Below are 16,488 nucleotides of genomic sequence, written 5' to 3' on the forward strand. Positions count from 1 at the left end.
TAGAGATTCTCCAGTTTGGGCTGGGTCCTCATTCCTTTACTCTTGAGAATGTACTTCCTCGGCCCCAAGGCTCTCAATCCATCCCCTACTTCCCCAGGAGCACCCTGGCCCTGTCCCAGCTCCTAATGGCCCAGTGCTGTGTGGACTTAGAGTCCTGCTTCTGTATTAGGGAGGCCGAGAGGTGGCCTCACTCATGTCTGCAGCCAAAAGCGGGGCGTGCTTTAAGACAGACACGTGCTCAAACCTAAGCAGACCCCTCTCCTCCATGTGGTGCCCACCGGGACCAGCACAGCAGAGGGGACTAGCAGGAGTCCTCCCTAAAGCAGCTGTGTCAGACTGTGATGCCGGCTGCCCGGTCCCCTGGATCGGCTCCACGGGGCCTAACTGGCAGGACAATCCACAGTCTCAGAATTCCACTTTCCATGCCCCCGGCCCTCAAGGAAACTCTGGGCTGGCGCTCAGAGAGAGCGCAGCAGTCCCCGCTGCTCGCAACAGGGTGGTTCTCCGTTATAACAGGCCGGCGGATTCTCAACATGTTCCTGATGAGATTAGGAGCTCCTGCAGGTATGTGTTTGTGGCAGCCTTTAGCCTGTATCAACAGATACGATGACTCATTTCTTCCCTAGTGGAATAACTGAGGGCTTGCTGGAACACACCTGGGGGGTTGGGGGAGCAGGCAGAGCAGCTCCCTCTGAAGAGAGACGTGACTGCCAGGCTGAGTCTAAGGACCTTTTTGTGAGGGTTTGCGTGGGGACCCCAGGTTTGCTAAGGCCCCGCAGGGTCCTGGGGAGGCTGAAGAGCAAGGGGAGAGGTCAAAGCCATGGAAAATACTGAATCAGGAGGAGATGTGGAGGGATTGGTCTGGCCCTGTAGACCTATAGACCTGGGGCTGAGAATGTCCCACATTCTCTGTTTCTGGAGCTTGTGGCTTGGGGAGATTTCCTGGCCCAAATCCTGCCAGAGAATCTGCCGTGTGGGCTCTGGGATGATAACTTCGCCTCCCCCCAGGAAAGGGAATTCTGCAGTAAAGGACAGAAGTCTACTTTCCCCTCTAGCACAGAGCTGAGATGTCAGGTCACATTGCCTTTCCAAGTGCCAAGGTCCCTGCAACAGCCCTCTGCCTAAAAGAGTAAAAAGAGCAGATCTCTGGTAGTGGGAGACTCGCTTGGCCTCCAATTCATGGACAGTGTGCCCCATGCTGAGATGGCTGACGATATCCCCAGTCCTGTAAGGAGCCCTCCGGACATTGGCCAAATGCACTCTGCCTTTCTAGTGTCCTTCTTGGGTGCTTGCAGCCCCAGGCCCCCATGGTGGAGAGAGACTGGCTGGCAACATCACCAACTTTCTGCCAAGACATCAGCGCTGCAAGGCAAGGTTATTCCTAACTGAGCACAGCCTGCCAGGAAGCAAGCGTTTGCTCCCCACACCACTGTGCAGGTGTGCCGGTGAGCTCACAGCTGCCCCCCGGGCATGCCCAGCCCACTTAATCATTCACAGCTCGACAGCTCTCCCGCCCAACCCAGTTCTAGAGAATAAAAAGGGGGGATTGCAGTTCCTGGGTAACAGAGCCACTTTCTGCGTCCTGCTGAGCTCTGTTCTCTCCAGCACTTCCCAACCCCAAGTGCCCGGTACTCTTGCTCCACCAGGAACGAGCCATCATGTCCCGCCAGTCGAGTGTATCCTTCCGTAGCGGAGGCAGCCGTAGCTTCAGCGCTGCCTCTGCCATTACCCCGTCTGTCTCCCGCACCAGCTTCACCTCCGTGTCCCGGTCCGGGGGTGGCGGTGGCGGCTTTGGCAGGGTCAGCCTGGGGGGTGCCTGTGGAGCTGGCGGCTATGGCAGCCGGAGCCTCTACAACCTGGGAGGCTCCAAGAGGATCTCCATCAGCACTAGTGGTGGCAGCTTCAGGAACCGATTTGGTGCAGGTGCTGGTGCTGGAGGTGGCTATGGCTTCGGAGGTGGAGCCGGGAGTGGATTTGGTTTTGGCGGTGGAGCTGGTGGAGGTTTTGGGCTTGGTGGCGGCGCTGGCTTTGGAGGAGGCTTTGGTGGTCCTGGCTTCCCCGTGTGCCCCCCTGGAGGCATCCAAGAGGTCACCGTCAACCAGAGCCTCCTGACTCCCCTCAACCTGCAAATCGACCCCGCCATCCAGCGGGTGCGGACTGAGGAGCGGGAGCAGATCAAGACCCTCAACAACAAGTTTGCCTCGTTCATCGACAAGGTGAGTGGGATCGTTTGTGAAAAACCACCATGCGTGTGGAGTAAATGCCAAAGAAAGTGGGAAGATGGGAGATTTTCTGACTTTGGGTGAAGACCTCCATAGTTGGCCGTTACAGTTTTTTCTGTGTCCTGGATTTGTGGCCCATTTTCTTAGTTAGACTGCTTCGTTGGCTGCTTAAGAGAGAGGGTCTTATTTCTTCCCCTTCTGAGATAACCTCATAAGGGCTTCTTGATGACTATAGGGCAAAGGGAAGAGTTCTGTGTTCCCTATAACAGGGCTGATTGAACAGAAAGATAGATGAGTTCATCCGGCGGTAGCTTGAGTGTCTTTACAGCTGCCCAGCTGTGTCCAGTGCACTGTGGGAGTCTTGTCTCCCGTAGAGGATTGAGGCCAAGCACCTCACTCTGGACCTCCACTCTTGGGGCCCAGGGCCTGGCACTGTACATGGAAGGGGTAGGGGACCAGCATGAAATGGGAGGGAAATTGGTGAACTGATCATCAAAACATGAAATTCAGGTTTCTCCACCTTCAAACCCTGCCCTCTCCAGGTGCGTTTCCTGGAGCAGCAGAATAAGGTCCTGGACACCAAGTGGACTCTGCTCCAGGAGCAGGGCACCAAGACTGTGAGGCAGAACCTGGAGCCCTTGTTTGAACAGTATATCAACAACCTCAGGAGACAGCTGGACAGCATCCTGGGGGAGAGGGGCCGCCTGGACTCGGAGCTGAGGAACATGCAGGACCTGGTAGAAGACTTCAAGAACAAGTGGGTTGCAGGGAGCAGAGATGGGGCGGGTGATATTCTCTTGACACCAGATGTACTTTATAAACACACTGCCACTTATGCCTTCCCCACGGGCTAGATGCATGTATGTTTCATGGGTACCTGCAGCACTGGGGAAAAAAAAAATCCTGCCCATGTTTAGAAAGTATCAGCCCCAAGCTCAGTCCTTTGGTACCACCAGCACTTAGCCACCAGTCAGAGCAAGAGGCTCAGTGCCCTTGGTACTTCCTGGTGAAATGAGCCATAATGTAATCCTTATTCTTTGGGGGCTTTTCTCCCCAGTATACTTGAAGTCCACAGCATGGGTTCTCTGATAGATTTTCCCCAAACCCAACTTAGTGACTCAAATAATTTCTTTAGTCCTTATGGAGCAGCAGTTGGGTTGATAGTTTTTTGTTTTTTTTCACAAGGCTGTGAAAGTTGAAAAAAAGCACTAGGGAAATTGACTAGATATGGAGTTGGGGAGAAATAACACAGCTTCTTTATGGGAATATCCTTGAACCAACTGAATGATAGCAATAACGTACTGATGATCTGGTAAGCAGTTGCAGAAAAACTGATGTCCTTACAGGTGAGGACTATGCCCAGGGGCTCATACAACCAGCACTCTCTCCCTCTCTGGCTGTATGGTATGAGAAGACCCTTCCCAGCAGGAAGGCTGGCTGACAGTGGTCTTCATGCAACAAAGACCCCAGGCCTCACCTGTCACTCATTCTCTGATCAGCAATTCCCATCCTTTTTACCACCAGGTATGAAGATGAAATCAATAAGCGTACCACTGCTGAGAATGAGTTTGTGATGCTGAAGAAGGTGCGTGGGTCCGCAGCCCAAGGCTATGCTGTCTTAAGGGGTCATTCGTTTAAGGCAGGGTAAAATCGGGTGCAGTGCCAACAATCCCTGTTTCTCTAGGATGTGGATGCCGCCTACATGAACAAGGTGGAGCTAGAGGCCAAGGTTGATGCCCTGATGGATGAGATCAACTTCATGAAGATGTTCTTTGAGGCGGTAAGAAATGCTTCCTATTTGGGACCTAGAGACATGGGACGTCACCAGGAATTAGGGGCTCCAGGATTGACTTCAGTGTCTCTCCTTCCCCTTTGGGACTACTCACACTTTATTACTTATGAAGCCAACAGTTTAAAAAAAAGAAATTCAAATTTAAAGCAAAAGATCTCTTCAGCAGTTGTTGTGCAGAGTGAGGTGTGGAGTGCATTACTAAAGGCACGCCTTTCCTGGCCACCTCCCCTTTCTGGAGTGGCGTCCCTTCTCTGTTTTCTCCTAGCATGCAATCCATGCAACTAGACTATTCTAAAAATATGTTATGGTCGAAGAAGATGAGTGTCTGAGAGGTTACATGAGAGGGGTTTCTTGGAAGCTCAAAGTTGTTTAAGTTTTTTTTTTAAAAACTAGGTTGATAGTCATGATCTGGCTTGTTTATTGACTTATCTTAATTTTTGATGTAGGTGGTTATTATTTCTTTTCTCAAGTTGACCTACCACAATGAGTGAAAGATTTGAATGGACCCAACATTAAATAACAGAATGACTGACTTCAAATCTCCCCACAGGAGCTGTCCCAGATGCAGACGCATGTCTCAGACACATCTGTGGTCCTGTCCATGGACAACAACCGCTCCCTGGACCTGGACAGCATCATCTCTGAGGTCAAAGCCCAGTATGAGGAGATCGCCAACCGCAGCCGGACAGAAGCTGAGTCCTGGTACCAGACCAAGGTGGGTGCTATGGCAAATGCATCCTGAGTGAAGGATGGACACGTGTTCATGGATTCCAGGCCATTGACAAAATGTTAAGGATAGGGCTCCTGAAACCTGCTGAGTGAGGCCTTGTGGGGTGACTTATGGGAATAGTCATGCATGACATTTGCCACATAAATTTAAGAACCTTAAGAATCTCATTCTGAATCCCACACCTCTGTCTCCATGAAAGCAAAGGCACTAAGGGGAAAAGTATCTAAGACCAGGTCCACTTGGACAAAGCTGAAACCAGCCACAGGCCTCAGATAAGGATACTACTTGCCACTTCTTGGTAGCTCCTGCCTGTGAGCTTTGAGAAATTGTTTCCATTCTTAAAAAAATGGGGTCTTTCCTCTCTTCCGGTGGCTTCAGTATGAAGAGCTACAGCAGACAGCAGGCCGGCATGGGGATGATCTCCGCAACACCAAGCAAGAGATCTCTGAGATGAACCGGATGATCCAGAGGCTGAGAGCTGAGATCGACAATGTCAAGAAGCAGGTAGGAAGAGGTTGCAAGAAGGCAAGGAAGGGACCTGAACTCTGAAAATGAGACCCATTTGTTTTATTTTACTTTTTATAAACACACACACACACACACACACACACACGCACACCAGTGCTGGAACAAGTACCAGCATTTCAATGTTCCAACATTCACAGTGACCAGGAAAAATGTGTGGGCTTCTCCCTGCGATCCCAGAAAGAGACACTTCAGGTTTAGGTCAGCTACTAAAGGGTTCCCACTCACTTCTTTCCCTCTGTAGTGTGCCAACCTGCAGAACGCCATTGCTGATGCTGAGCAACGCGGGGAGTTGGCCCTCAAGGATGCCAAGAACAAGCTGGCTGAGTTGGAGGATGCCCTGCAGAAGGCCAAGCAGGACATGGCCCGGCTGCTGAGGGAGTACCAGGAGCTGATGAACACCAAGCTGGCCCTGGACGTGGAGATCGCCACCTACAGGAAGCTGCTGGAGGGCGAGGAGTGCAGGTGGGCATCAGGACTAACTTCACAAGCCCAGGATGGCCTCCCATTTAACAAAATGGAGCTTCTTCTCCACTACAGGGTGTAAATCACACACACAAGTGAGCACTATCTTGTACATGATAATTATTCTTCACTAATCCAGTTTCAATCCGACACCTAGGCAAACAGCTGACCTACACCGTGAGATCCCAACTCACTGTTCCCACCACTAGGATTCTTTCTCACCCTGTTCCCACCATCAGATTCCTCTCCTTCAAACAACTCAACAAATGCCTTTCCCATTCTTCAAGTACACCTTCCTTTAGGAAGTCTTTCATGATCATTCCTGCTGAGTTAAATTCACTTGCCTTTGGATTCTCAAACTACTCGGTTTTCTGCAATCTTCTGACACTACCCATTGCATCCTTCCTGTTAGAAATATTTCTGCCCATGCCAAATTTCCTCAAAGAATGTAAGCTCCTACCAGGCCAAAACTGCTTGATACATATGCATAGTTCCCATAACCTCTTACTCATGTTTTCCTTATAATGGGTGGAGGAGAATGTGAATTACAATCTTCTTCCAATAACCTGTTTTCAGGTCAAACAAGCTGATACTCCTCTTCATTGGGAAGTCACTCTAGAGGGCTCTCTTTCTCTGATTTAAGCAGCCTTGGGATATGCAGGCTTCTTGCTTGTAGGACAAGCTTTAAACATGACTACTACTGTCTTTTGGGGAGTTTTTAACTCTTACTTTAATTTTTCCCATTTTAGACTGAGTGGAGAAGGAGTTGGACCAGTCAACATCTGTAAGTAACTTTGACTAAACCTTAACAATGATAATATGTGGGTATTTGGTGACAACTCAGAATCCTATTGTTTCAACATACCAGAAACTCCCATCTCAGTCTATAGTTATTCAGTATATTAGAGAGAGGGAGGTAGTGGAGGGAAAAGAGCACAAATTGAGACATGAACCAACATGGCTCATGTCTTATTTCTTAAAGCATAGACCCAGTATTCCATACATGCTGTACCCTCTCCCCTCGCTGTCCTACCCCCTGAGGACCATCCCTTGCCTTCTATGCTCACCAACCTCTGTTAGGGACCTTAACTAAATGGCATAGTCCTGAGCCCTTTTGCTACTCTGTGAAAGAGGCCAGGTACAGTGCTAACACTAGTGGGATCAAATAATTTGGATGTGTATCATCAATCTAGCATGCTGGTCTCACCAAGTTCTCCCTCCTTTCTCTGCAGCTGTCATCACAAACAGCATGTCCTCTGCCTATGGAGGCGGCAGTGGCTTTGGCGGTGGCCTCGGTGGAGGTCTTGGTGGTGGCCTTGGAGGAGGTGGCAGCGGAAGCTACTACTCCAGCAGCAGTGGAGGTGTCGGCCTGGGCGGCGGGCTCAGTGTGGGGAGCTCTGGCTTCAGTGCAGGCAGTGGCCGAAGCCTGGGGATGGGCTTTGGCAGCGGTGGGGGCAGTAGCTCCAGTGTCAAGTTTGTCTCCACCACCTCCTCTTCCCGGAAGAGCTTCAAGAGCTAAGAGTCTGCTGCAAGTCACTGCCTCCCAAGTGCAGCAACACAGCCTGTGGTGACTGCCTCTTCCAGGTGGCTGCCCAAGCCAAGTTTTCTTTTTCTGGAGTGTGGTCTAGACCAATGTATTGCAGAGCAACATTCTTGGTTCCTGGAAGTATCTAATCCTTGTTCTCTAGTCTCCCATGTTGTGATTCTGTGTTCTGCTTCAAATCAGCCTGTGGGTCTCTATAGCATGGTCCTTGACGAGAGAAGAATCTAAAGTTTTCTGGTGTCTAAACCTTCAGAACAGGGTCCCCATTCAAATCACAAATTTCATTTTGGTTCTGACTACCTCCAGAGTGTGTTCAATAAAATGCTTTTATAATATAAGTTGTTGTGAAGAATCATTTTTTTCAAGGTCTACAACCAGCCTAGAGACCCCATGAGGGTCAATTTGTCCAGATGTGATTGGTTTCTCTGGTGATTCATGGGGAGAAGAGAATGACCTTCAAGTTTAAGTGGCCAACGTGGGTGGTCCAGAAACTCCAAGAGGCATGAAAGGATGTTGCTAAAACCTCAAAATGGGGGTGCCTGGGTGGCTCAGTGGGTTAAAGACTCTGCCTTGGGATCAGGTCATGATCCCAGGGTCCTGGGATCGAGCCCCACATTTCTTCCTTTCTCTTTCTCTTTTTCTCTCTTCTTTCCTTCCTTCCTTTGTTCCTTCCCTTCCTCCCTCCCTTCCTTTATTGCTCCCATTCTCTCTGCTCAGCGGGGAGCCTGCTTCCTCCTCTCTCTGCCTGCTTCTCCGCTGACTTGTAATCTCTGTCAAATAAATAAAAAAGAAGGGAGTTTTCTCCTTTAAAAAAAAAAAAACTCTAGAATGAAGTAGTGTCTGGGGGGCATGAACGGTAATGTCCACTATATTGCAATTTGGACAGATTTTAGAGCTTTTGTTGGAGAGGATCCCCATTCAAGGTGGGCTGACTTGTAAGTAATGGCTTAAATGGGCTTAAGTAAAAATTGTAAATAAGGAATATGTTACCTTCACAACTCAGAAAGGGCCTCAAAGATATTAGGCCTGTTCTAGTATTGTGGGTGCCAAGCAAGTCAGTAGTTGTTTCTTGACAGTGTCCAGGTGGCCTTCAGATTACCAGATAATTCCAGGTTTTTAACTGAGGTAGCAAGAATTTGCACTGTGTGTGGAGAAGTGACCTATTTTTCTTTGTGATCTCCTTTGTATTTGCATGTTCTGAATGAATGTATCCAATGAATCTCTTCCAAGGAGGATTCATCAGTGTAATATTATACCTGTGCTCCCGGAGAAAGTCCAGGCATTTAAGATCTTGCCTGCAAAGATTGTGTGCAATGGCAGGGTTATGGAAGCTTTCCCTGAACATCTGAGTTAAAAATGTATTGTGTCCCATCAGGTGTGAAGGCAATCTGTGGCTGAAAGTTTGTGGGAATGGGTACTGAACAGAATATTGTTAGCCAAATCCATAAAAGCAAAGTATTTACCAGTTGCTGATTGGGTAGAGTCAGCAATTTCATTAGTATTGGGTAGGGGCCTTAATGGGTGTGACCATTAGATTAAGGCTGTGTAATCCATTGTGAGATACCTTTATTCTTTACACATTTGAAACCAAACCAAATTGGTTGTTGAATGGAGAAACAGTGAGCATAATCCCCCTTCTCTAAACAGATCCCATATAATGGGTTTTACTCTTTGAAGACCCTGTTCTAATTTACATTGGGACATATTAACTGTTTTAACTAGGGGAGGGTCTATGGAGTCCCATTTTTTCAAGCCAATGTGTAAGTGTTGAGAACTTGATTTAATTTTAGTTTGTTACTTATTGGTTTTAAGTGTGCATGATCACTGTGAGAGGTTTTAGGGTCCATGAATGAAATTTAGGCAAATCAATAGCTCTGATAATTAAGGTAAGGTATATCCGCCTATCCTCTATTTTGGGTTCAAAATCTCCCCCAAGATTATACGGGTAACTTGTTTAAATTTAGTGAGATCCCAAGCAGAAGTGTAATTTGACCTCCAGTATGAATTAAGACCATGAAGTGTATTTCAGATGTTAAAGTTAATTCAGAACCTATACGGTAGAGGCACAAAGCCAATTCATGCCTTTTTAAAAAAATCTCTTGATGTATAAATTCTTTTAGTAAACTGAATTTCCAGTTGCATCAGATTGTGTTTCAGTTCTTTGTTTCCTCCTTGTTTCCAGATTTCTTTCTTTCATTCCTTTCTTTCTCATCTCTTTATCTCCTTCTTTTCTTCCTTTCTCTTTCTCTTTTTCTCTCTTCTTTCCTTCCTTCCTTTGTTCCTTCCCTTCCTCCCTCCCTTCCTTTATCGCTCCCATTCTTTCTTTTTTTCTTTGCTGTGTTTATTTGATATACTTGGGGGAGAGAGGGATTATTCCCTACCTTGCTCAAATCTATGACTGTCTTCCTCCAGAGAACTTCAAATTGGTATCATCAGGGTTTAGGGCTTCCTTCATGGAAATAGTTGAATTAACCCCTTAGTTGTGTTACAGCTGTACCATATGTGTTTCCCCCTAGAGCCCTGAAGGTGAGGACCTTTTCTGGCAACAAAGTAATGAGAAGCAGCAGCATCAAAGTCATTTTGCAGGGTCCTAGTAAACCACCTGCTTTTCAGAGTGTAGCCTTAATATGCCACATAGGAACTGCTCTTTCTCCACATGAGTGATCACCTGATGGGACAATATATTGCACAGGTTATTTATCTTTCCTTTGAGCACTTCACAGAATGGAGACCAACATCTGCCTGAGACACACACTAATGTTCACAGGGTAAGAGTCATTCTCATGATCTTAGCATCAGTCATTATTTATGGGAGGATCGAGAAATACAATTCTATATGAGACATACAGACAGGTCTGGGCTGAGTGCATGACCCAATGCCATTTTAAGGAGGGCCTCAGCCCCACACTCTTGTCTCTAAATGACAATTATTGACACTTCTGACGTAGGTCAGTTAAGTCTATAACAGATGTCTTGGTAGAACTCAGTAAACGTAGCACAAATAAGTATAGCTCAGAATGCAAGTTTGAGAGCAGACAGCAATACAACTCAAAGAACCTACTAAATAGAAAGCAGTAGCTCAAACTGAATGCTCACAAGTACACAGCAGAGCTATATTACAAAGCAAAGCAAGAAAAGAAAGACCTCAATGGTAAGAGTCATCCTCTAGACAACCTGCTCACAGTACCAATCATTGCGGCCCCCCTAAAGAGGCAGAATGGATCTCCACTCAAAATTTGGTTCAACTATTGAGACTGATGACAGTACACACACACACACACACACACACACACACACACACACACCCCAACATGACATGAAAATACATTACTAACATAATAAGGCTTTCTGGGGAGAGAAGGGAAGGCCTCACAAGCTGATCCAAATATGGCTTGGAAGAGCAGAGAATGGAGATTGAGTAGAGTTCTTATGGTAACTAAGGGTGAGGCCAGGCTGAGGATTCCCACACATGGCCTGAGTTTCTCACTGATCACAAAAAAGGGAACACCCAGGCTTTCTTATCTGTTTTCTCAGATTTGGGAAGAGGAGAAGAGGTAGTAATAGGGCTTAGAAGCTGTCAAATATCATTACAGTAAGGGTGGTTCTTGTGGAACATAAGGAATAACACAGAGGACGTTGGGGGATGGAGTGGAGAAGTGAGTTGGAGGAAATTGGAGAGGGAAACAAACCATGAGAGACTGTGGACTCTGAGAAACAAACTGAGGGTTTTGGAGGGGAGGGAGGTGGGGGGTTGGATGAGCCTGGTGGTGGGTAGTAAGGAGGGCACATATTTAATGGAGCACTGGGTGTGATGCATAAACAATGAATCTTGGAACACTGAAAAAATAAAATAAAGTTAAAAAAACATGCACACAATTATGTAATACACAATGTTAACAGAATAAAAGGAGAGAAACCAAATGCTCTCCTTTTCTCTCTCTCTCTCTCACACACACACACACACCAGCAAATATCATACTGAATGATCATGCTAGTGCAATAAGGCATGACAAAGAAGTAAACATCTTAAAGATTAGAAAGAAAGAAAACAAGCTGCAGTTATTCACATATGACATGATTATGTATGTTGAAAATGAAAATATTCTCTACACTGTTAGAATTAATAAGTAAATTTATCAAAGTTAGTAGAAAATTAATATAAAAGTCATCAGATTTCTATATACCAGCAAGAAACACTTAGAAAATTAAGTTCTAAAAATAGCATCAAAAATGCCTCCGTCAGAAAGGATGAATACCCAACTTTTGTATCAACATGGACGGGACTGGAAGAGATTATGCTGAGTGAAATAAGTCAAGCAGAGAGAGTCAATTATCATATGGTTTCACTTATTTGTGAAGCATAACAAATAACACGGAGGACATGGGGAAATGGAGAGGAGAAGGGAGTTGAGGTAAATTGGAGGGGGAGATGAACCATAAGAGACTATGGACTCGAAAAACAATCTGAGGGTTTTGAAGGGGAAGGGGTGGGAGGGTGGGGGAGCCTGGTGGTGGATATTATGGAGGGCACATATGGCATGGAGCACTGGGTGTGGTGCATAAATAATGAATTCTGTTACACTGAAAAGAAATTTAAAAAAAGATTTAAAAAATTCTGCTACCTGAGAATAAAGATACACAAAACATATACACAGAAAACTATAAAAGCTTACTGGAAATGACTAAAGAAAATTAATAAAGAGAGGTATACACAATCTTCATGGATTGGGAAATTTAATACTGTAAATATGTCAACCCCTATTTGAACTATGGATTCAAAGTACTTTCAGTCAAATTTCAGGTGGTATTTCATGTAAATTGATAAAACTATTCTAAAATTTGTATGGAAATGAAAAAGATCTAAAATAGTAAAAAAAAAATCTTGAAAAAGACCAGTTTTTAGAGTTCCAGATATTGAGACTTACTGTAAAAATATATCGAGAAAGAGAGTGTGATGTTGGGAAATGAATGAAAAATGGACCAGTAGGATAATATATAGACTCTACAAACAAAACACATATAGATTCACTTGATTTACATCAATGGTGCCATTGCAGTGTAATAGAATGGGAAAGAATGGCTTTGCACAACAAATGGTATAAGGTCAGTTGAGTCTTCATATGGTAAAAACTGTATCATGAGTCCTAATTCACATCATAGACAAAAATCAATTTAACTATATTAAATCATCTTATATGTGAAAGAGAAAATGATAATGTATGTAAAATAAACAAATTTTTCATGATGCCCTAAGGATAGACAAAATTTCTAAACATCATAAAAAGTGCTTACCTTACCAAAGGTATAAACTTCTACTCACAAAACAACATAAAAAGAGCAAAACAGAAAGCCACAACCTAGGAAAAGATGTTTACATTACATATATCTCTCTAAGAAATTGGATTCAGAACATACAATATCTATGTGATATTCAAAAACTATCCACAGCAACATTCTTTTCAAGTGTACATAGGACATTCACAAACATAGACCATGTTCTGAGCCAGTTTTATAAGATTGAAATTATATGAAAAATGAAATTATATAGATTGTTTTATAACTGTGGTATATTAATTAGAAATAAAAAACAATAAAATATCTCAAAAATCCTAATTATTTGGATACCAAACCGAATACTGCTAAATAACCCATGGTAGTTAATAAGGAGATAGTTTAAAGGAAAGGGTCTAAAGTTCGGTCATTACCTATTGCCTGCTCCTTTACAATAGAAATCCAGAGCAGCAGCCCAATCACCAGTGTCCTTATCTGTAGTTCAATATGAGGGAAGATCTATATTGGTATATATCAGGGTTGCCAGAAATAGAAAATAAAAATATGAGATGTGCTCTTCAATTTGAATTTCAGATAAATGACACATAATTTTTTGGTGTTAGTATATTCCGTGCAATATTTAGGACATACTGAATTTCTTATGTTGTTTACATGAAGTTGAAATTTAACTATATGTCCTCTGTTTTGGCTGGGTGGCCCAATTCATAGGTGACTGGGATAGTAATGCCTGCCCTGAGTATCAAACCTGCTGGTAAGTAGTTGGCCTCCATACAACTAGGACTCATTTGGGCTTTACTCAAGGATGTGAGGGAGGCCTGTAGGGTAACCAGCTGTTATGGAGCTTCTCAAATGGGGAAGGAGAACCAGAGTCTGAGTCTGACTCATTAGAAGTTGCCCTGTCAGCTTTTGGGATTTTGTTCAGCACGGCAGTTCCTAAACTCCTCTTCCACCATACCTTGACCTCAAATTCTAGAGCTGCATAGTAGAAGGATAGGGAGGTCACTAATATTCAAAAGTCTCCCTCAGCTCCAAAGCTTCTGCCTAGCAACCTAACCTGTTCAGCAGCAAGACAATTGCCCACCTGTGGACAACCATGGAATAAACCGAGACTGCAGCATAATTCATGAGCAGGGGGTGGGGGAGATCTTTTCTGTGGCTTCAAATTAGCAAAATATTATTATAACAATTGGTTGTTGTTGTTCTTGTGGAATTTTTTTCTGCATTTTATTATTTACCATATAGATAAGCCATGGATGTATTGTCTGATTATCTAGATTCTAGAATAAACTTATATAAACATAGTCTAAAAGGGAAAAACCCCATTTCTGTCTAAAAGTCAAAATTATGACCATGAGAGTGATATCTGGGAAGATTTGAATTAAACCATTCTTGCTTGTCAAAATGTATACAAAATTTATGCTAAAAATGGTTTTTAGATATTTTACCACAAAAGGAGAATGCTCCCCAGTCAGAACCACCCTGATGCTAATCTGGGTGTCATCTGTCAACATGGACCATCTTTCAATTTCATCTTTTAGTCAATGACATTTCAAAACAGTCTTTAACCAACACTGTTTTGAGATTTTAGTAATTATTTTTAAATTAGTACTGGGTAGAAAAATCTGAACTGTAATTAAAATTGTTGGAGGCTCGGTGTGGATAAATTTGAGAGTTAAAAAATTTCAGTGGGGTTCAGTCTTTTGGGGACAACCACATTTTGCGAATTTTACCTCTGGGAGTTCTATCAAGGGCAATGACTAGAAAAGAGTTAACAAATATGGTAGCTTTTAATCCAACTATATCAATAATCACTTTAAAGGTCAATAATCTAAATACATCAATTAAAAGAGAGATTATCAGAATGTATCAAAACCACAAGACCCAAGTAAAGATTGAATGCAACAAACTCATTTTAAATATAAAGACATACATAGAGTAACAGTAAAGAGATGGGGAAAGATATACTATACTAAGACTAATTTTAAAAGGTTGGAGTATTTGTATTAGTTTCAGAAAGAGCAGACTTCAGAGCTAGGAAAATAATCAGGGAGAAAAAGGGGTATTACCTAATGATAAAGGGATAAATTCTCCAAAAAGATACAGCAATCCTTAATGTATATACATCCAACAACAGAGCACCAAAATACATGAGGCAAAAACTGATATTATGACAAGGAGAAATAGATGACTGTACTATTATAGTTGGAGACTTTAACACCCTTCTATTATTAATGGAGAGATCTAGTAGGCAGAAAATCAATAAGGACATAATTGAACTCAATAGCATCATCAATCAACTGGATATAATTGACATATAGAATACTTCATCTAACAACAGCAGAATACACATTCTTCTCAAACTCACACGGAACATTCAGCAGGATAGAAAGAACAGGAGTCATACAATCTGTGCTCTCAAACCACAACAGAAGTAAATCAGAAATGAATAAGAGAAAGATAATGGAAAAATCCCCAGTTATGAGGAGATTAAACAACACATTTCTGTAACATGTGAGTCAAAAAAGAAATACCAGGAAAAATTTTAAAATATTTTGAACTAAGTGAAAATGAAAATATAATTTATCAAAATTTGTGGGATCCTGCAAAAGCAGTGCTTAGAAAGAAATTTATAGAACTGAGTGCAGCATACATTAGAAAAGAAGAACCACCTAAAATCAATACTCTAAGCATCCATCTTTGGTAAGTAGAAATAGAAGAGCAAATTAATTCCGAAGTAAGCAAAGGGAAATAAATAATAAAAACTAGAGCTGAAATAAATGGAATAAAAACAAGAAATTGATAGGAAAAAAATCAATAAAACCAAAATCTGGTTCTTTGAAAAAAATCAAAAATATTAATGTTCCTCTAGCCAGGCTAAATAAGAAAAAAAAAGAAAAAGAAAAGACACAAGTTGCTAATATCTGAAATGAATGAGTGAATATCACCATGGATCCCCTGCACTTTAAAAGATAATAAAGGAATACTATGAACAAACTCTATAACCACAAATTTGATAACCTAGATGAAATGGGAAAATTTCTTGAAAGACACAACCTACCAAAATTCATATGAGAATAAACAATCTCAACAAGCCTCTATTTATTGAAGAAACCAAATCAATAATTCATAGCCTTCCAAAATAAAAAAAAAAATCAGGCCCAGGTGAGTTCACTAGTGAATTCTATGAAACATTTAAGGAAGAAATTATACCAATTCTGCACAATGTCATTAAAAAAAAGAAGCAGAAAGAACACTTCCTAACTAATTCTATGAGGCCAGCATTGACCTAATACAAAAACCAGACATAGACATTATGAGAAAGGAAAACTATAAACCAAAATCTATCATAAACATGGATTAAAATATCCTCAGAAAAATGTTAACAAATTGAATCCAACAATGTTTGTAAAGAATTATAGAGCATGAGCAAGTGAGATTTATTTAAAGTGTATATATAAAGTTGGATCAACATCCAAAAATCAATGGTTATAATCCATCTCATCAACAGGCTATAGAAAAAAAGATCACACAATTTTATCAGTAGACTCAGAAAAACCATTTGACAGAATCCTATACCATTTATGATTAAAAAAAAAAAACCTCTCAGCAAGCTAGAGATAGAGGGCAACTTCTTCATCTTGTTAAAGAACATCTATAAAAAATCTACAGCTAACATCACAGTTAATGGTAAGAAACTAGCAGCTTTCCCACTAAGGTCAGGAACGAGGCAAGGATTTTCCTCCTCATGGCTCCTTTTTAATATCTGGAGTTCCTAGCTAATGCATTAGGACAAGAAAAGGAAATAAAAGGTACACAGACCAGGAAGAAAGAAATGAAACTCTTTGTTCACAGAATTAATTGTTTATGTAGAAAACACAAAAGAACTGATAAAAAAAATACTCCTAGAATTAATAAGTGA

The 16,488-nt window shown here is 42.7% G+C and overlaps 1 protein-coding gene across 1 annotated transcript; it reads left to right on the plus strand.

The window, feature by feature from the left end:
• Nucleotides 1-1,574: 1,574 nt before the first annotated feature.
• On the plus strand, nucleotides 1,575-7,615 carry KRT5 (keratin 5). Its single transcript, XM_032876710.1, has 9 exons — nucleotides 1,575-2,216; nucleotides 2,765-2,979; nucleotides 3,747-3,807; nucleotides 3,907-4,002; nucleotides 4,565-4,729; nucleotides 5,123-5,248; nucleotides 5,514-5,734; nucleotides 6,484-6,518; nucleotides 6,967-7,615. Exons 1-9 carry the CDS (start codon nucleotides 1,659-1,661, stop codon nucleotides 7,251-7,253), a joined length of 1,764 nt encoding a protein of 587 aa, XP_032732601.1. The 5' UTR covers nucleotides 1,575-1,658; the 3' UTR covers nucleotides 7,254-7,615.
• The last annotated feature ends 8,873 nt before the right edge of the window (nucleotides 7,616-16,488 follow it).

Source organism: Lontra canadensis, unplaced genomic scaffold (assembly GCF_010015895.1).
Source record: "Lontra canadensis isolate GAN:19392208 unplaced genomic scaffold, GSC_riverotter_1.0 scaffold59, whole genome shotgun sequence".
NCBI classification, from domain to species: domain Eukaryota; kingdom Metazoa; phylum Chordata; class Mammalia; order Carnivora; family Mustelidae; genus Lontra; species Lontra canadensis.

Coding starts and splice junctions, on each gene's coding strand:
- KRT5 (XM_032876710.1), top strand. CDS start 1,659: ATGTCCCGCCAGTCGAGTGTATCCTTCCGTAGCGGAGGCAGCCGTAGC. Junction 2,217..2,764: donor TTGCCTCGTTCATCGACAAG/GTGAGTGGGATC, acceptor TGCCCTCTCCAG/GTGCGTTTCCTGGAGCAGCA. Junction 3,808..3,906: donor AGTTTGTGATGCTGAAGAAG/GTGCGTGGGTCC, acceptor CTGTTTCTCTAG/GATGTGGATGCCGCCTACAT.